This window comes from Taeniopygia guttata, chromosome 2 (genome assembly GCF_048771995.1).
Source record: "Taeniopygia guttata chromosome 2, bTaeGut7.mat, whole genome shotgun sequence".
Classification (NCBI taxonomy): Eukaryota; Metazoa; Chordata; class Aves; order Passeriformes; family Estrildidae; genus Taeniopygia; species Taeniopygia guttata.
In genome coordinates this window covers 18698176-18719642 of record NC_133026.1, presented here as the reverse complement: position 1 = coordinate 18719642, position 21467 = coordinate 18698176, and the positions used below count along the sequence as shown (strand labels likewise).

At 37.5% G+C, this 21467-nt stretch overlaps 1 protein-coding gene across 1 annotated transcript in view; it reads right to left on the bottom strand.

Moving 5' to 3' along the window:
* Positions 1-1054: 1054 nt before the first annotated feature.
* The window catches only part of DNAJC1 (DnaJ heat shock protein family (Hsp40) member C1), a 107309-nt gene continuing 86896 nt past the window's right edge, over positions 1055-21467 (bottom strand). The window contains exons 9-12 of the mRNA XM_030264540.4: positions 16122-16241; positions 3338-3386; positions 2408-2886; positions 1055-1271 (exon numbers count right to left, since the gene is read on the bottom strand). Of these exons, the coding sequence (XP_030120400.4) occupies positions 1203-1271; positions 2408-2886; positions 3338-3386; positions 16122-16241 (717 nt within the window). The 3' untranslated portion in view covers positions 1055-1202. The remainder of the gene's footprint in view (positions 1272-2407; positions 2887-3337; positions 3387-16121; positions 16242-21467) is intronic.

Below are 21467 nucleotides of genomic sequence, written 5' to 3'. Positions count from 1 at the left end.
TGGAACACTGTTATATTCCCTAAATACTTCGCCTTTAAAGTTTTATGGGAATGGGATGAAATATTGTGAAGTGCTGATCTGACAGAAGGAGCACAATTGGCAGTTACTGGGGAAATCAGCAGTGGAAATGGCAGGAAGTTAACAGAGACTTTCAGCCACCGAGTTTTGATTGGGAGTTCAGATACATGATTTTCTGAGTTTTCATTTTGATTTTGTACTAAAGCTCAAAAAATTTTTAGAATCCTGGTATTAAATCACAATTTGAATGGTAAATAATGCTTTAAAAATGCAAGTCCTTAATGTTTCTTGCAATAGACTCTGATCATTGCTCTGATTTATTGCTGTCATTTACAGCCCATTTAGTACCCTTTGTCCCAGCCTTTTAAGCTTTTCACAATTCTGGAAAAGTTATACAAAACAAAATTACAAGTATGGAATAATATAACCCTTATTACCTATTCTTCAAATTGAAGCCAGGGTATACAACCATCCCCAAAATGAGAACTCTTATCCCAAGAATGTTGGCCATACTGTACTTAAAAAATGGTCCTGAAGTACCTCCTCTCTTAATTTCTGATTAAAGCATGAAGGCCTTTAGTGTTTTTACCCATTTCAATTTTACTGAATCAGCCATGCTATCAAATATCACTGCAGGGTTGGCAAAATCAGATATTATATTGCAGATGCACATAAATATATGTAGAAGTTAATATTAGAAATACTACTTAATTTTAAATATTACTAGGTACTTATAAGAATAAGGTATTTATAAGCATATGGTCTTGGATTTAGAGGTGCAAGCAAGAAAAATATATTTTGAGTACAGTGTTTCATTACTCTCATGCTTGCTTAATAGTTTCAGGTCAATTCTATCTTTCAAAACAAATATAAGTTATTTGTATTATCCACTGGCTGCAAACCTACCAGATTCAGTATGTAATTATCAGAGGAGGTTTTCCTGAAGCTCTGCTCACTTTTAGACACTGTTATCACACATCTACATAAGCAGCTCTTCAATACAAACACACCTTCATTCTTCAACACACAAACCAGGTAAGATGGTATAAGATTTATTAATATTTTCTTTTACTAAGGCACATGACATATAGAAATACTGAGGTACAAAAATGCAGTTTCCTGCATATGAGATTTAAAACCCCATTTTGACAAAGATGAACTACATCTCTTCTTGCTCACAACATTCAGCTTTTAGCCATTTTTTTCTTTTGTACCAGTTCAACAAGCAACTTGTATCTTGCTATACACTCCTCCTGAAAGGAAACACAGTGTTATTCAGAGGTTGATATTTTATAACCGCTTTAACTCCATACATGCTGCTTTATTCTAGAAGAAGAGCTGTGTTCTGGGGGTTGTGTAGGGGTTTTTGTTTGTTTGGGTCTGGTTTTGTTTGTGTTTTTTTTTTTTTTTTTTTGTGGGATTTTTGTTGGGTTTTTTCTTGGTTGGTTGTTTTCTTATTGTTTTGAAGTTGCACACTGAATTTGAGAAGGGGCATCTACATCTAGTGAAGAGGGGATTAGAAAAATGAACTTGCAGTTTACATTTCTTAGTGGCTCATTTATCTGTTTGAAGAGCACACAAACCCAAGAAACAGCTGCCAGTACTTCTTGACAGTGACTGCAAGAGCCATGATGGAACAGCTGTATTGCAGTGTCTACTCAGAACAGTTACTCTGGTGTGAGCCACACTGCAGGCAGGTTGAGCTGAGCCTTCAAGTTCACTAATGCAGCACCAGAAACTGCAGAACAGCTTCTGAGCCAGAGAGACACCCAAATCCTTCCCCATGCACTTCCTGCTCCTTCAGTGTGTTTGGCACAAATATTACAGGGCTTTTCTGCAGCTACAATGACTGAAGCAAGCAAACTAAGCTATCACAACTATTAGGAAATCTAGTACACACCATCGATATCAATGACAATTAATGCTATTTTTAAAAGTTATACTTAGATTATTGAGCATTTAACACTTGCAGATGGATTACTTATTTTGTTTGTTCATTGAGATGGGTTGAGAAAGGTACTGTGAAAGCATAAGTAAAGCAGCTCATCAACATTTGGTTACTAACTTTGAATCAAAATTTGTTTTAAAATTTAATTTTGTCCTGCAATTGAAAATTGGAAAGGCAGAGGAGAGGCAGGTATTTAAAATTAAACAGGAGTTATTTCAGTATTTTCTGTGTTAGATAAACAAGCCGACATAAATAAAAAAATGTTTTAAATAAAGCAACAAATGTGACAGTGATGCTCTTTAGGTCATCTGAGTCTGGACTGAGAGGCCAAGTAAAGGCCTCACCTTTCTATATGGACCCTCATTCTTAAAGTAATCATAAATTGGTAGCAAGTATGTTTCCCCTCAGCTGATACTAGAGTTCAGTCAAAACAAGTCATACCTTGCTTTTTCCAGGAACACATTTTGCTATTTTATCCCAGCGATCTGATGTTCCCTTTGGATACTGCTGCAAGGCCATTTCAAGAAGTTTCTGTTGATTTTGAGTCCATGGTTCTTCTGGTGCACGGCTTTTCACCCTTCTTCTGCTTTCATCATCACTCTCTTCCTCTCGCTCGGTGTTATCAAAATCTTTCTGACGTCTCCCTCTGCCCTTCTCTTCTGGTACCTCTTTTGTTGCCAGCAGAGCTGTTTCAGGTGCTTTGACAATTTTTCGTCTTCGGTGTCTAGTTTCACTTGCTGTGGTCTCCTTTGGATCTGTCTGGGTATCCATCTGCTCTGATATAAGACTGTAGTTCCCCTCCTCCTCCACCTCCTCCTCCCTTTCTCGCTGGGTGATTATGTGATCCGGCAGATTCATGTTGACTTTGAAATTTTTGGAATTGTGTGCCAGCGTTTTAAGCTCCGAGAGCCTAATGATACCTGTTAGAAGCACTGCTGTTACACTTCTGAAATAGTAAAACACCTCACAAACAAGCAGAGAACTGCCCACAAATTAAAGGTTCTCAGAATAGTGCAGAGTGGACAAAAAGCTCTTCTGAACTGAGAGCTTAAGAAAAACAAAACTGAGAAATCAAGGCATTCACTTGATCACCAAGATGATGAACTTTGCCAATTAGGAGCTTATCTGATCTAGAGGAAGTGCTACTGAATTCCCACACTGATATGAACAGAGAGCAACCTGAACAAATGACCAAACCCCCCACTAAACAGAGTGAGAAAGCCCAGGAGGATGTAGCTAAAGGAAACATTCCCTGAGAATACCCAGCAGTTCTTTTTTCTCAAAGCATGGTACGGTTGCAAAAATCTCTCTGCAGAGCAGACTGAAAGGCACAGCTATCACCCAAACCCAGTCACTTTCAGAAGCACACACCTGGTGTATACGTAACAGAATCCTTCACCTGTTTGGCTTTCAGGGTAACCTGCATGAAAACAACAAAAATAAAGGCCTATTAAAAAATTTAATCATTGGAGCTATTGAAGAATTAATTATTAGCTTACCCCAAAACACCTACATTGAAAACACAATAAATATGGTGAGGCTGTGGTTCTTTGGCTGCCTTTGCTCTTATGTGGAGTTCAAACTGGCTTAAACTAACTTTCTAGATTTTTTTCTTTCTAAATCATTCCTGGCTTATTAAAATAATATAAATGATGCTATACATTTCTATTACTATCACCATAATACACCACAGTTGATACTCAAATTATATTTTATTTCATTGTTAAACCCTAATTTTCTGGTCTAAAAATACCACAAGGATAAGGGGAAAAGAACCAAATGAGTTATCTTCTATATATTAGTTTCTCAAGACTGAATAAAAGAACAGAATGACCCGCATAGGTCCAGATGATGGAGCACACAAGCAGACAGTCCCCAAATGAAAGGTAACAGTTTGACTGCCAAAGATCAGCAAAGACACCTCCTAAGCCCTGGTACTGCAGCAAAAGTTATTCCTGATAGTCCAGAGGATAGAGAGCTGCTTGATTCAGCCTCTCTGTGTATACTGAAATCTCTGTCCTGGGAGAAAAATAACACTAATTTTAGCATTTTTGGATTTTTTCGAGTAAAAAGTGATTGTTTCAAAATTTATTCTGTTTGTAAGCAAACAAAGAGCATTTCTCCCCACCCAGAACAAGGAGCTTCCTCATCTCAAATTTCTAGACTTCAGATAACAAGCCAGGCTTCACTTAAGATTAAGATTCTTTCATTATTTAGCATCTTTTTTATATAAAATGACCACAGAATTATAGAATGGCTTGGGTTGAAAGGGACCTTAAGGATCATGTGGTTCCAACCCTCCTGCCATGAAGACACTTTCTGCTGGATCAACCAAGCCTTGAATACTTCCAGGCATCCATGACTTCTCTGGGCAACCTTTTCCAGTGCCCCACCACCCTCAGAGAAAAAAATTTCTTCCTAAGATCTCATCTACATGAAAGTTCTGTCAGTTTAAAGCCATTGCTCCTTGTCCAATCACTACAGGCACTTGCAAAAAGTCCCTCTCCAGCTCTCTTGTAGCTCCTTTTAGGTAGCAGCCTATAGCCCCAAACTCAGCTACCACAAAAAAACATCTTAAAATGTAGTACTCAAAGAATTATACAATCTTTTTAATTGCTGAAGGATGTTTTATAAATACCAGATATAAATTTCTTTATAATTTTTTTTTTGACGTGAGGCCTTTATTAAAAAGCCAGAAATTAAAATCACATAGTCTGAACCGCTCAAATAAAACTTAAAACATGAACAGGCAAGACACTGAATCAAACTTGATACTATGTGGGATTCCCTGCTCTCTGAACCTGGGACCTCAGATGTTAATATCCATTTAGTGTCAGGTGTACCAACAATAGAACATACATCACTTACAAAGTCAGGAATTCCTCTGTGTGGGATTTGTGGGATTTAGCCACAATAGGAGTCATTTAGGCCTCCTGAGCCACAGCACAAACTTCTGCTGTTTTAGCTACCTAATGTTAACAACAAGAATTATCCCTACTCAGAGCAGCACTAGAGAGCAAACCTGCCAGAGGGTTGTAAAGCCATTTGCTGTGAGAAGAATTAAGATTCAGGATTTTTGTTCTATGACAAGATTCATAAGTGAGCACTTCAATAGTTAAAATACCTTGGTACCATCTGGTTCTAGTCTGGTCTGTTTGGTTCCTCCTGCCCACCTTTCTGCCCATGGAATTGCAGCAGTTTGCTGTAAAAATAGGCTGGTGCTGTATCTCCTTAAGGAAATGACAGCAAGACTTAACAAGGCAAAGTGGTCTATTTTCCCTACAAATTAAGCCTCATTTTCTGGGATGATTAAGTTCAAATGAAAACTCTCTGAACAATGAAATCCCAACTCTAATTAACCAAAACCTTTATCCAGAGGTAGACATCTGGCACAGAAAACTCCAGTTTCTACTGCTGCAGTACAATAAAGTTTTAATTGTTCAAAGAAAAATGTCAGAATACTGTAATATGAACAGATAATTTTAAGTCGCACTAACAATTCTGGGACCTCTGTGATCCCAATTTTGGAACAATAGAAGGGATCTTCCTTGAAAAGCATGATCCATTAATAGAAATTGCCTTCCTTTGAACAATTATATTCTAAAATAATCAAAATTAAAATGCTTGTGTTTCATCTTTAGCAGTGTCTCTACAGTACTAATGATTTAAAAGGTGGAGAGGAACAGAAACCATTCTTGACTGCTGAACAGAATGGATCTTTAGTGGTGTCCTGCTATGCATCCCTTAAATGGAAATCATGTTATATAAACTGGATTATAACAAATTATTTTCAAAAGAGGGAAAAGAATTTGCCATGCAAACAAGTAGCTTTTAGAGCTTCCTGCAATGATGCAGTGGATTCATTGTAAACGTGACAAGGCCCTATCTATCTTTGTGTATTCCAAGAAAGCTGTCTCTAAACCATTTTGCTATCTTTAAAATATGTATTTCAGAGATTTACAGCCTGCTCATAAGGACATGAAGGCAAGAAAAAGAGAGCAGAAAAGATTCCCCGAATAAAATAGAGCAGAATGAATTGCCAGCAAAGACAAGTACCATGAGCTGCTGCCTCAGTGCCAACTGAGTTCAGTTTTCTCTCTGTTCAACCTCTGATGTTTTCAGAGGTCAGCAATTAATCATTTTATCTTTCAAGCTGAGACTACACATGCAACACAAACTCTACTTTGGAAGTGGTGCAAATCAGCTGAATTTCAGTTTCCTTTACAAGACAGGTGTCCCTATATTCAGTTAGTGTACGTATCCCATCATAGATATAAATTTTGCTGCATATTACATCTATTTGGACTGGAATCTGAACTATACCTCTCCATTTGACCAGTGAAGGATTTTGGCTTATTCCCAGATCCTGACTGCATTTAGTATTTCCCCTTACATGCAGAAAATTCAGGAGTAACAGTCTTTCCACAGATTATCTTATGTTGGCCAACTTCACTTGTTATAGCTTGGTGAAACCAAGTATTAAGTTACTCCATTCATCACATCTAATAATTCCAAGATGTTATCTTTTGAAGGCTTTAGTATATTTGTTCATATTTTGATGGACTTTCAATTTGAACATTCACCAGGTAAGCTGGAAATAACTGTGTGTATGGTTTAGATACTGAAAATCTACTTCAAACATTGAACAAGCACTTTCAGATGATGTAAGTTTGACAACTCATCAAGCTTCCCACAGCTTTACTATCATCATTTACAGGTTACAGGGGAAGATTATTTGTCTATTATTATTTTTGTCAGCTTTCTTCTTCACACAGAAGTTCTTTTCCAGGTGCTATGTACAGTGCACGTTTACTCCAGCTCTTTTCACTGAGAGTTCAGGTATCACTTATTTAGCCTTCAGATTTATGTGTCCATCAGCCTCAGCTGTCATCATCATTCCAGATGCTGACACAGGGCAAGAATCGTTAACATGTCAGTATTAAACTGCTGAGGATTATTAGGAATCCAGCCTATGGAACATCTGAAATTGTATTTCAGTTTGATCTGTTGGAGTTTAATCATTGTTCTTGCCACTCAAATCTGCAGACTCTTCTGTTGTCCATTCCTTCATGCTTTTTGAGATCCTTAATTACAATTTAAATTTCCTCTCCAGGTGTGAATAGTGTTATTTACTAGCTAGTTCCTAATTGATTCATTAAAAATTCACTAAGTTATGCAACATAAGTTGCTCCATTGCTTTCTCTACTCAATTACTTATCAAAGCTTGCTTATATGATATTATTACTTTTTCTTTAGTTAACAGATAACATACTTGGAAAAACTTATTCAAAGTATGAAGCAGTTGTAGAATATTCTCTTGTATTTATTACTGCTATTTGTTCCTGCATAATGCTTTAAGATTACAGTTTTCATGTATATTAAATTATGAGTTTTATCCTGACTGTGAGAAGGTGTGCTAAAAGCCTGCTGTTACTGACAATAGCTTTCACCAGAGTATTAGCCAATCCCCTTAGGAAATCCTGGGTCTGGGGACACCTTAAATAATATGGATCAAGACTGTGAAATTGATTTAAAACAGAAGACAGAAGATCTCATATTCCTGCAAGTATTTCTACTGTTGAACAGACACACTGCATTATTTTATAGGAATCAACTTTAAATGTTGTAGTCCACAAGGGATAACAGAAGTCACAAATAAAGTCAGGTAATATCATGCACAGTGAAAGAGATTTCCTTAGACAGATAAAGATGACAAAAAAACCTGGATGCAAGCAATCAAATTGCTGGAGTAGAAATCAAACTACTTTACTATGGGACCTACAGAAAGAAACCACAGGAACAATTTGCTTCTGAGAACTCCCTTCTGAACTCGGCTTCAATAGCTCTTCAGCTATAAAAAGATTCTATCAAAAGCAAGTGGGATTAGTGGGATGATTTTATGTGATGAAAGCCAGACAGAGCTGGTTTCCTCCTGTACTGCTAACAATTAGTCCAGATCACAAAGACTAGTTGCTACTTAACAAGACACCTAGCAGTAAAAGCATTCCTCATCATGATCATCCAGATGTTACCCTGGACACCTGCCACCTCTTTCAGATGGGACAATTGATACTTCAGAGATATATAGGAAAAAAAAAATCAGAATCAGCTTTAAAAACTCTCAGATGCATAGGCAAAAGCAAATTTTGCTATAACATGAATGAGATGGTACTTTTCACCCTGCAAGGAAGGCAGACATAAAAAAAGCACAGAACTATGACACACCTAGAGAGGAAAGTGTGTAAAGTCAGGTACAGTGATCCTACTGGTGCTAAACAGGGAGACAGAAGCCTTTTGCAGAAGATGAAGAGCAATTCCCAATCTCATAGCAGCAGCCACTGGCCCACCAGCTCAGCTGAGCCCTCCAGCACTGCCCCCAGCCCAGCTCCCACAATGTGCCACCAAAGCCTTCAGCACTCGCTGGCTTCTGGGAATCTTCTGTGGGCAACAACCCACCTTCTGTCCTTCTCTAGGACAGTATTTTGATTAGCATTGCAGCAGATAGTCACGGAAGTACAAACCTCTTGGGTTCTAATGATATTTTAAGAAAATAATGTGGGATTTGTAGAGGAAGTTAATCTAAATCTCTTGGCTTTCCAAATGTATATAAACTCCTTGCAAAGGAGGATGACATTATGGTACTACTGAACACCGGAAAGTCTGGTAACATTTTTTGTTACTCTCAGCATCTTCCTGAGCAGAAGTTCTCTAAGTATTTGCTAAAGATGTAATAGTTTCTCAGCATTAACTATCAGAAATTTGCTCTCCCAGTAGCAGTCTTCTGCACCAGTTATCTTCCTGCATGCTCCCCATCTAGTTATGTAATGAAAAAAATGCCAAGATCTGTGGAATTATGGAATAAAACTTTCTGAAGACAGCCTGTGAGTACTTGAGGTTACTATAAAGCAATAGAAATTTCTTGAATCTTCTAATTTGAGTTGTAATCACATTTTTTCCTACAAGGGAAAGGCAGATACAGAAGGATTTTAATGCCTTTGTGGCTTTGTCAAAGTAGTAGGTTTTTACAAAGCTAATCTTCCAGAACCACACAGAATAACTTGCCAAATTTAAAGTTCTCCTCTTATAACCAAAACACTACCTGCTGCACTGAATTTTCTTCCAATCTAGACCTAAACAGCTTTTTTTCTGTTACTAACAGAAGAAAACTAACAGAAAAAAACCTGTTACTAACAGAAAAAAATGGCTACAACTGTATCAAGCACTGATTGACACAAGTCAGACAACAATAATGACCCATTCTTTTCTTTCCACACGACTCAAAATTTGTTGCTTTATACACTGACTTCCCTTTTAGACACTAAAAGAGCTTCTAAAATGGTCTTTCAGTTTCACCAGATTGTGGAAACTTCAAATCCTGACACATTGAGCCAAATCATTCTCCATTTTCTAAGTATCCTCATTTGCAACTTACAAGACCACTTGAAGTAAGTATTTCAAATCAGAGGTACCTTTGTTTTGGCACTGCTTGTAAGTTAGTTTAGTAGAGTGCTACACTTTCCCAAAAGTTGGTAAGGCTATTAATCTCTAGGCACTGCATAGGTTAAATTTGATACTAATACAGCTAATGAGTATTTTAAGGACAACATTCTTGAAAGAACTAAAAAACATGTTATGAACTTAACTGAATTTGCTTAGAACCACCAGTTGCAGCCAGCAACAATACAATTTTATTATACTTATGGACTTAAGAAGCCATGTGTGATTCTGAACTTTGCCACTGCAACAGAAATCCCCAAAACAACCGTAAGTTTTATTATGAGGCAGTTTAAGATGTGGCCTGCAAGAAAGGCAAATTTGACCTACATCTGCAGATGTAGAACTTTCTCTAGTTTAAGTCCCCAAACAGTTATTTCAAAGCAGCAAAAGAATTGCTCCTTTTTTCAGGACACAAGAGGAAGAACTTTGCAATTAAACTTGTGATAATGCTGGAAACTTCATACTGTGCTTTTTTGGCAGTTTAAAAATCCATGAGAGAGTTTTTAGCTCTATCCTGTGGGCACTCATGCAGGAGAAGGGTTTGACCCAAATGCCCACTGCAATGACGACTTGGACATCTTATTTCATTTCTGATGATGCAAAATGCATTACCTTTTTTGACAGTCAGAAATTTGAATTCTGCAATGAAATTAAAACCCAGCTCACCGTGAGCTTTGTGAGACATTACATTAATTTATGCTACTCTACAAAAAGTTGCAGCATCACTGGCTTAACCCCTTCATAAGCCATCTATTTGGACCAAAAATTGCTGTCCCACTGCCTTCTGTAAAAAAACATTTTCCTTTAAGTGAAAAGAATGCTCTGGCCATGCTTTATGAGATGAAAATCCATTTTGTTTGTAAGGGGCATTGTTCTGCCCAATCTTGTAAAAATGGCAGGGACAACTGTAGAAGTGCACACGATAAAACTGTACAGTGAGAGTGCTTTGAACAGCAACCACCTTTTCCTCCCTCCAACTATCAACAGAATCACTCTGGTGTATCTGTGGGATTAGACACGTGTTTTGAAGACTTCACTCTCAGACTGAGGGGTCCACATGACCTATATATTATCTAAACACCATCTCAGATATTCATAACCTCTCTTGGACCTCGATCTAGGTCTTTATACTTCAATAAGCAACTGGGAGAGCTATTGATTACATAAATATATGCAAACTGCTAAGGGTGAGTGTTTCAGAATATCCACAACTGGATTGCACTGTAACAGAGTTAACACAGACACAGTACACAAAATGAAATGTAAAACAGTCTTAGGAAAACAGTTAATCTCCAGAAGCAAAAGACCTAATAAATTCATGAGCTTTAACATATGGACCATTTCTCATACAGATTTTTTTTTTTTGTTGGCAGAGTAATGAGCTTGCATTTGTCAAAAATAAGAAATCTACTTTACAATGGCATATGAAGTGTAATGAGTATGAACTCAGAGTCAGACTAACAGGCTGAAACTGTTCCTTGGGCATACAAGAAATATCACAAAATATGCACCCACCCCCCCAAACCTTATGCTTTCAGCTTTCATGGTAATTCAGAATGTCTGCCACCTGGCTATTGTTTTGCTGTCTACCTCAGTGTTCTTCTATACAAGCAGCAAATCCCAATCAGTCTGTTTTTGCAACACAAATGCATGAGATTAGCGACTGCAGGAGCAAACAGAATCAGTTTAAATCCTGTAAGACAAGTGAATGATATTACTTCACAAGTATGAAATCTGAGATCTCTTTGCCTTTAATTTAAAAAACCTGTACCTAATAATCACATTAAAGTCTGTTTGGCATGCCAGACAGCTTTTACTTCCTCTATTATTTTTACAATTTGAATGTCCTTTGTAGTTACTGAAATTAATTTATGCCTTTCAGCAAATATTTTTTTAAAACTTTTTATCTATAAAGGTTGGTATTGTCAAGTACAATATACTTCTATAATTTCACATCTAAGTGCTTTTTCTCAATTTTTGAATTCAGCAAAAGCTGACAATCATTATTATAAATCTTCATACGGCTTAGCATTTGTCATATCAAACAATATATTTTTTACAGAAATAATAGTATTGCAACTCCATTCATTATTTAGACTATGTTGTAGAGTGTTCACAGTGCTTAGGAAATTCAAACGTAACTTTTTTATTTTGTTTTAAAAGGTCAATTATTTCCTTAAGTATTGGCAGACAGGAATGATAACTAACCCTGGAGCAACAAATTCAGCAAGGAAAATGGGTCAAAGAACAGATGTTTGGAGGATGACAGAGAGCAGTGTTACAGGTAACCAGGTCAGCAGGCAGGAATCCTGATTAGAGTTAACTGAACTCCATTTCCCTTTCATAATCAAAATACTTTAAAACCTAATTTACAATAAAAGCCAATTGCAGTAATAATTACTTTAAAAGCTGCAGAAGCTTTCAGTTGTGAAAGCAGTAAGATTTCATTATACTAAGCCAGCTGAAAATCATCTTTATAGGAAAAGATTGCTAAATTCCCTATATGTACATACTGAAGTGACAATTAGCAATTTAAATAATTCAAATAACTAAACATACTGATAAAGTGAGCACAATTTAACCTCATCTATTTTGGCTCGATTATTCATTGGCTGTTAAAACATGTCTTCCTAAAGAGAGACAAGATAAACATTTACCATGACAGAAGTTAAACTAGTAACCCTTCCTCCAGTATGTCTGTACCACAGCTACAAGCCTACCCTTGCTCTGAGACGAAAAGCACAGGAATATGCTGCAAAGATATTTATGCTGGTATCACATGAGGCAGCATAAATAGAAACAGTAGAGCTGAATGAGCTCAGGGGCACTACAGCATGGATGTAGCTGTTCATTGCTGGATTTTGGCTAGCACTTCCCAGCAGCCTGCATCACACTGGGGGATATACTTGTTTGGACAGGGAATCTGGTAGACAAGCTCATATAATGGGCCTTGCAGTAATCCTTATTTGGGCTGTGCTTTGGGAAATAACAATTAACAAACTAAATGTCTACAAAACATGTACTTGAAAAGTAGTAGACAAGAAAAATGCTGAAGGAACACTATTAGGAATTACTGAATTTAAGAAGTCAAGCATAAGGTATATGCAGTGGTTACTGACCAACTATGGTGACTATCTGGCTTTAATTCTACATTTCTAAAAGTGAATTCACACATGCTTCCAATTGTAGGGAAGGTCTTTTTCCTCCCCTTTTCCTCCCAGATAGCTTGCACTTGCTAGTGTAATCGCAGACCATATGAAGAAAAGGACCTAACCTCAGGCAGAACCACTATACTGATGTTGTTTCTTGCAGATGTTTGTGTAACCTGTTCTTAAAGGCCCACAAATACAGAGACTTCACAGCAGCTTATTCCACTGCTTTATCATCTCCATTGTAATTCTCCATCCTTCAGTGTCTAACTGCAGCCTCTGATTAAATTTGAGGCAAAAACTTCTTGCCCTGTAAGACTAATACAGTGGACAAGACCCTTCCTCATTATGGTTTTCTTTTTATGTAGTTGAATACTTATATTCTCAGTTACATTTTTTTTTTTAAGTTCAACAATATGAATTCCTTCACAATCTTCCCTTGTAGATAAAATTTTAGGAACCTATTATTCTTATCTGGACTCTTTCTATCAAACCACATGTTTAAGTGCAATACTGAAAACTAGACACAAACTAAAGATGTAGTAAGTTAAAACAATACCATGAAGCTGTAAAGTTCAAAAAAGTCAAGAACACTATCAAGTCACTGCTTCACACTGCCTAAAAATTGCAAATGGAAACACAATTGGATGCAGTAGGAATTTATTTCTTTAAAAAAAAAATTCAAGACAGAATTTCTTTGGGGTAGTTAGAGGGAGTGAATTTCATTGATGCTCTTCTGATATATACGAATGGTTTCAGTCTATTTTTTAAAAATTTTGAGGTTTTTTCTAATTTATTTTTTTTTCTGAGTAAGAAAGCTTTGAGAAAGAAGCAACAATGGAGACAGTATTTTGGACTGGATTACTCGGAGCTATTTTTATGAATACCTATTTAGCTAATCTACTATTAAATAAGGTCTGAATCCATAAAATCACTTAGAAGCAAGCACACTGTACCTTATCAATCCCTTCTATCATAATTCTCTTAACTAAGAAAGCAAAGCCAAGCCTTACTGCTCTTGATGCTTTGCAGGAGAAGAAAGAAGCAGACACTAATCTCAAATTCTTACAAAGTATTTCCTATACTAGAAAATGTTAGAAAACCAAATTCAAATCCGTCCTTGAATGTTTTTCTTTTTCAAGATGTAGTACATTTGCTAGATAATACATATTTCAAACCCTCTCTGGCTTGACTCCTGTTAAACTAGCTGAAGGCAAGGCATTCCTAACCTCTTCTACCTACACAAGCTGTTTCAAAGCAGCACCTTGTACACCAGAACTTATCTCCTTGCCCTGCTCCCAGCAGAAACAGGGAACAGCTGTTTGGACAGTAAATGCTGCATGCACCTCTTTTACTACACACAGTTAACAACCCAGAAGTTCCTCCTGCAACTTTACCATAACATTTCTTATCTAATTATGGTGATGCCCAAACAAAATAAAGAGTCCTCGCTGTAAATTTAGATTCTATGTTATCTTCAAGAAATATACAGGATAAGTTGTACATCTTACTGAATACTGAAATCTTACTGAATGGATATATCTGAAGTAGTTTCCAGTTCCACCATTTCTAATACTGATGCAGTAACAATCTGAGACCCAAAGAAGTTCCCATGAAGCTCTTGTTTAAAACATTCATTTTGTAAAATACTCGTTTCTGTTTCCTCCTAATACCTAATTGCTGCAATTCTGTGTAATGCAATGATAAAAGTAGCAGGAATTCTAATAATTAGTTTTGTGTCAGGAAAGTGACCTAGCATTAGCAGCAGTTGAAAATTTTTAGAGAAGCAAAAACTTGTGTGAAGAACAATTACATTAATCATATAGTTGTAGGTTACTAGAAGTAAAAAGGATTATACTCAGACTTTTCCCCACACATAAAAATCCTGGAAATTCCTTTTTTCATACAAGAAAATGACAGCTCTTAGAACAATCATATGTCTTTCATTTCTCTTTCCTACTCACTGAAACAAAACAGCAAGTTGCTGAGGACATCTCATCTAATGGAAAAAACAAGTGAGCTTTGTTTTTTTCCTTTGCAGTACTGGATGTGTGCAAGTACAATGGCCAAATATATTACACAAAGGATTCTTAATACACCCAAGTCAAGGAATAAAGCAGACAGTGGGTGCAAAGGGCAATCTGAGGATAGTGTATGTAGAACCATTCCACGTGTCCGTACTATCTGCATCAAGATAATCAAATTTTCCAAACCAATCTCAAAAGCTCTTTGCCATGAACACTATATACTACTAACATATGTGAAAAACTTTTGCTATTAAGATCAGTAAAATGTAGCATCTTTATAATAATAATACTAATACTGAACTTTATTAAAAAGTTTATTATATTATCAAAGTTTAGTATTAGTATCATTCAGTTTAGTCCAGTTCAGTAGTATGAATACTTCAAGTATGAACACAATAAACCTTAAAAACCCTAATTTAATTTGATTAGTAGGTTAGTAACTTCTTGTTTACATGCACTATTTTGCAAATAATGTATTGTTCTAAAATTATAATAATGCAAAAGACTTATTTTTTTAGCATATGTATCAGAACAGTATAGATTCAGTAAAACTTTAAAAATAAGTTCTAAAAATATCATTTTGTCATTATATCAACATTGAAAAAAAATTTAAGAAGTATACAAATATCCCAGAGGGCTGTAATATTCCACTGTAGTCAGTGGCTTTGTTTCCCATTATTTAAGATAATTCCTGAAATATGATAAAGAACATCTAATCTCAAAATGTACATGAACAGATTTAAATGTTATTCTCATTAACCCCTACAGAGCCTATTAAATAGGGTCAGCTGAAAGGGCTTTCAAATGGTCCTCAGCAGACACTACAACATGTTCTAGTGATCTATTGCTTGAAAAGGAGAAGTCTTTTACAGCCTAGCCCCTAAGGGTTTTAAGATAATAACACTTAAAAAACATAAGTACAAGCCTTGGTATCTGGTATATACTATAAAATATGAATTAACAAGGACATTATTTTACATAATATAATTTTTAAGCATGCTATAATACTGAAAAAGGCACTGAAATAGTATCATACATATTACTAGTTTTAAAATTTGTAAAAATATTTCCACTTAATTAATGGAAACCACCTGTCAAAACACCATTAGCTCATATGCATTTTTTAAGGACTGGCTTGAAACAGAGATGTAATCTTTAACCAAGTCACACAAACATTCACTGCAGTGAAAGGAGGTTGCTACAAAACCTGCAGTTCATTGTTTTTCTGTTATTGGGTTACAGTAGCTGAAGTTTGTAAGCACCAGCATCCCCCATCCAGCTGATCAGTTACAGCTGTTAATTGTGGCGGAGATACTGGCTGACATCTGCTTCTTGCATAGTTAGTTAATGGTTCACTTCCAGGTCCTAAAAGGATTGTAGCTTCTCTCAAAAGACAATGTCAGCCCCCGTATCTGCCTTCTACACTGCCTGTCTTGTTCTGGTTTGTCATCCTCTACACAATGCAAATCTGAGTGCACTCACATCTGCCACTGATCGACCCAATTCGTGAGCAATCTTTTCCCATCGACCGGGGGTCCCCCCTGGGAACTTAACCATACTTCTTGTCAGCTGGCTCAGGTCCTCCTCTGTCCATTCAGGTGCCTGTAAAACATTTGTAAAACATTCATTACACTGGAATATTGGACATTTATTTGCAAGGTAATATACGGACAAAAAAAATCTTTAAAGAAATTAATCTAACAATGTAAAAAAAAAAGTCTAGGTAGGTATCTGCTCTGTGTCTTGTTGCTGAAAATGGATAAAAACAAGAGACCAACAGTAAGACACTAAAAATCCTGAACACTCAAAAACTGCACTTTGTCTATTATGTAGACTAACACATTTAATTCCTATTAACTTTAATACAACATACATAACACAACACTACAAAATGCAGTAAAGATAACATTCAACACCACTTTTATTAAATGGGTTTGTGCAAAAATTAGATGAGCCCAAGTCCAATAAGAACTTAATCTGACTGCTGCTGTAAAAGACAACAAAAAATGTTTCTGCAAATCCGTGAGCAACAAAAGGAGAGCTAAGGAGAACCTCCATCTTTCACTAGATGTAGGCAGAAACAATGACACACAATGAGGAAAAGGCTGAGGTACTTCATACCTCCCCTTTGCCTCAGCCTTTATTGGAAAGATCCACTGGTCTCCATGTACCCAGTCCCTGACCTGGATGACAGAGCACAATGAAGGCCCCATAATCCAAGCAAAAACGGTCAGTGACCTGGCCGAGACAATCTATGGGGCTGGATGGGATCCACCCATGGGAACTGAGGGAGCTGAACGAAGTGCTCACTGAGTCCCTCTCAAACACTTACCAGCACACCCAGCTAAGGAGGTCTCAGGTCACAAGAGGTTCCCAAATGCAATACGCATACAGAAGAGTTAGAAGGAAGATCCAGGGAACTATAGTCAGTCTGACCTTGGTGCCAAGGAATGTCATGGAGCAGATCCTCTTGAATGCCATCATATGTACAGGACAACCAGGGGATCAGGCCCTGCCAGCACAGTCTTGTGAAAGGCAGGTCCTGCTTGAGTGACCTGATCTCCTTTTGTGACAAAGTGACCCATTGAGTGGATGGGTGAAAGGCTGTGGATGTGCCTACCTGGACCCCAGGAGAGCCTCTGGCACCGTTTCCCACAGCATCTCCTGCAGGAACTGGCTGCTCATGGCTGGGCCGGGTGCTCTGTTGGATGCGTAGGAAACTGTTGGCACGGCCGGGCCCAGAGGGTGTTGGTGAATGGAATCACATCCAGCAGAGCTCCCCAGGGCTCAGCGCTGCCACCAGCTCTGTTTAATCTTTCTCAATGATCCACGTGAGGGGATCCAGGGCACCCTCAGTCAGTCTGCAGACACAGCGGGCTGGGTGGGAGCGCTGAGCTGCTGAAGGCTCTGCAGGGGGATCTGGACAGGCTGCACGGATGGGGAGAGGCCAGAGCTCTGAGCTTCAGCAAGGCCAAGTGCCTGGGCCTGCTCCTGCCCCTGGGTCACAACAGCCCCTGCAGCTACAGGCTGGGGCAGAGTGGCACCAAAGATGCCTGGAGGAAAAGGTCCCGAGGGTGCTGGTCAAAAGCAGCTGAACATGAGCCAGAGAGTGCCCAGGTGGCCCAGAGACCAATGGCATCCTGGCCTGGATCAGCAACAGTGTGGCAGCAGCACCAGGGCAGTGACCATAACCCTCTACAATGGACTGGTGAGGCCACACCTTAAATCCTGGGTTCACTTCTGGGCCCCTCACTACAAGAAGGACATTGAGGTGCTGGAGAGAGTCCAGAGAAGGGCAATGGAGCTGGGGAAGGGTCTGGAGCACAAGTCTGATGAGGAGCAACTGAGGGAGCTGGGGATGTTTAGCCTGAAGAAAAGGAGGCTCAGAGGAGACTTTATTGATCTCTACAACTACCTGAGATAGGAAGCTGTAGCGAGGTGGGGACTGGCCTCTTTCCCAAATAATAAGATCTAGGACAAGAGGAAATGGTCTCAAGTTGTGCCAGGGGAGGTTTAGATTACGTATCAGGAAAAGTCTCCCCAGTAGGGTTTTTGAGCATTGTAACAGACAGCCCAGGGAAGTGGTGGAATCACCAGCCCTGGAGGTATTTAAAAGACCATGTGTGGGTGTGACACTTGGTGGGCTTCACAGAGCTGGATTAATGGTTAGAGTCAGTGATCTGAATGGCCTTTACCAACCTAAATGATTCCGTGATTAAACCACAGTTTAAGACACATTTTAAATATTCACTTTATTGCTTATCTAATATTTTTTCAGCAAAGACACAGAAAATATCTCCATTGTGATATATTAAAAAAAGCGTCTAAATGAAACAGAACAGTTCTTAGCTTCTTGTCACTGTTACTATCCTGTGCTTTAGCACTCTAGCTAAATTTGGAATGAAATCTCTTGACTCTAATATTCCATCAAGACAATTAAACAACACCCCCTCCCCCCCTCCCTAAAATGCAGTTATGCCACAAAACCAGACCGGATGCTTCCACTACTCAATAACCAAAAGATATAAAAATGTTTTACTCTAACTACATGCCAAGCTGTTAACAATGACTGTCTTCATAACGGCCAAATAAAAGTGAACAAAGCAAGGAACACACAATTAGAGCAGTTTAAGGCATGAAATCGCGTTTGCCTCTGAAGGCAAAATGCAGTAACCGTCTTTGACACTTGCAGCATCTTTGGCAACGACTGCAGAGCCAAATCTTTGTTATCACCAGTAGTTTGCCATTTTATTTATTTTTAAGGAATTCTTTATGACATACCTCTTCTAATCACCATTTCCAATAATGAACAGGCACATATCAAGCGGTTTGCATTACAGAGCCATCAGCACAGAACAACAGTCAGAGGTGAGTGACCCCAGGGACCATCTCCACAACTACAGCAAAGCTTCTCCCTGACACTAATCCTGCCTGTCATTCTCCCACTGTGCTCTAACCACACTGACATCCGCCCGCTGCACTGCAAGCTTAACGGGGCCCTTCCTGACTTTTTACTGTCTCCCCCAATCAATGGTTCAAGCGTGCTCTTTTCACCATGTCCAAATGGCAGCTTCACTCATAATCAAAGTGCATTGCTCCCGTTAAAGGGCTTCCCGAAAGGCTTCACCATTTGCATTCATTTGCAAAGCAAACTACTTTTATTCACTTTGTTCTGCTATCAAGAGTGTTCCCTGAAGCAGATAAATTGGCATAAATACAACCTGCCACTTAAAAGACAGTAAATAATAGCCAATAGTAGCAAGGATTTTATCAATCGTCCTGGTTTGGATCCATGTAGTCTTTTATTCAATGCTGAAAGCCTCAAACATTCATAGTTTTTAATACAGGAATAAAATGAATTATCTCTGATGATTCAAACACAAGATGCTTAACTAAAGTGTGTGTGTATGTGAGAGATCTCACACATACATTACTTGCATTATACAATTACACCCTAGTCTACAGAAGAAATGACATACATAGAAAAATCTCCACACTGCAAAATAGCCTAATTACTTTTACTGGTTTAAACAAGTTAATATACTATATACCTTTATTCTATTATACTCCATACAGATATTTTATATTAAAATATTTCTCAGGGATTTTTGTAAAGAAAGATTTCCAGTGCTGAACATTCTACTTATAAAAATTTTTATCACTGTAATTTAAATAACTCTTTTAAAGAGTTCTGGTTAAAAGCCTTTTGTTTAAAAATCAAACTTCATACTTCAAAATTAGGGTTAATATGTGGTTTACAGTAATTTTCTATTTAATTTGTACTAAAACTTGGTGGTTTGTTTGTTTGTGGGGTTTTTTAACCTCAGATCCAACAGCTATATTCAGAGCTAGTCTCTCTTACCATAGCCAAAGCATATCTAAGCAATTACACATGGAAATCAAGATCATCTTTTCAGTGATATACAGACATCGGAAGCTTTCTGCAAAGTTTTATTTTCAGACTTTTTTGTAAACTTTGATTTGTCCTCACAGTTTTACTAGCAACTTGTAAATATTACAGAACTCTCGAGGTTATCTTCCTAAATAATGTACAAATCTACAATAATTCTGTAGATCTGTAGTTAATTACACAGCTAATTCAGGGCACACAGATTCATTACCTACATTAAAATATCAACTTCTTAATCTTATTTCAAGCTGACAATAATTTTAGAATGTGAAGATCTAAAACATTTACAAATTTGGAAAATCCCTGAAAAGTTTTTTGTTTTTTTTTAAGAAAATCTGCTCTCAACAGCAAAAGCTGTAAAGGAGCTTTTGTGAATTTGCAATTCCTCAGCAACAGTTAATTGTGTCTTTAGATGCAACAGCGCCTACTGTGATCCAAGTACTACAAGCAGCTACGAGGGTGGTCATGGTGTGAATGTATTCTCCCTGTTCTAATCTGTAGCCAACTGTAACTGCAAGAGTCAAATGAATGCATAAACATACTGCTTTGTCACCTAAAACCATGTGTGTCCAATATTACTGAAACACTGGGCCAAAATTCATCTCTACAGTAAAGCAATGGAAGACACCACATGGTGAGGGGACAGCTGTTCTTACTACACAAGCATTCAGATTTTGCATCCAAAAAGCCCCATTCTGGGATTAATTCCCCATACTGAATACAAAATTAAAAGTACAGAGTTATGGTTTGAAGTCTTTAAAATGAAAATAAGCTACAAGTGTAGATACAAAAAAATTCATAGCATTCCCATAAATAATAATCCTTTGCTATCATTTATTGTACAGAGCTGGCAATATTGAGGGATTAGTTCACGCAAACCACCATGCACTTTCTATAGAAAAGAAATATGAATGCGGTTTATTGTTCAGCATCACTCTTACATGTGCATCTGCACTTGGCAATTCCATCCCACCTCTTTCAGCATGACAGCTTTACAGTATTAGGATTTTTTAAAATATGAGCAACACTATTTTCAATTACATTAAAAGCAAGTTTTTAGATAACAAAGCATTTCTTGTCAAGATTAAGTCTGACTCATTTAATACTGTTAATAAGTATAAAACTATATATGCTTTTATTGATAAAATGGGAAAGTGGCTGGTATTTGAGAGTTTTTAAGGAAACTTTCAGTCATTTACAGTACCTTGACACTGAAATAATTTGATTTTTCTAGATTAAACTTTAGATATAGATAAATTCTTCCTGACATCAATATATTCTGTACAGTTAACTATATTATATATACTGTACAATTAAAATCACTGTTGTAGGGAAGTTTGGCTAACATTTCAATCTATTTAGAACTTTGTGCTACATTTCACTGAAATTTGGCGATTCACTGATTTTATGCACATCTA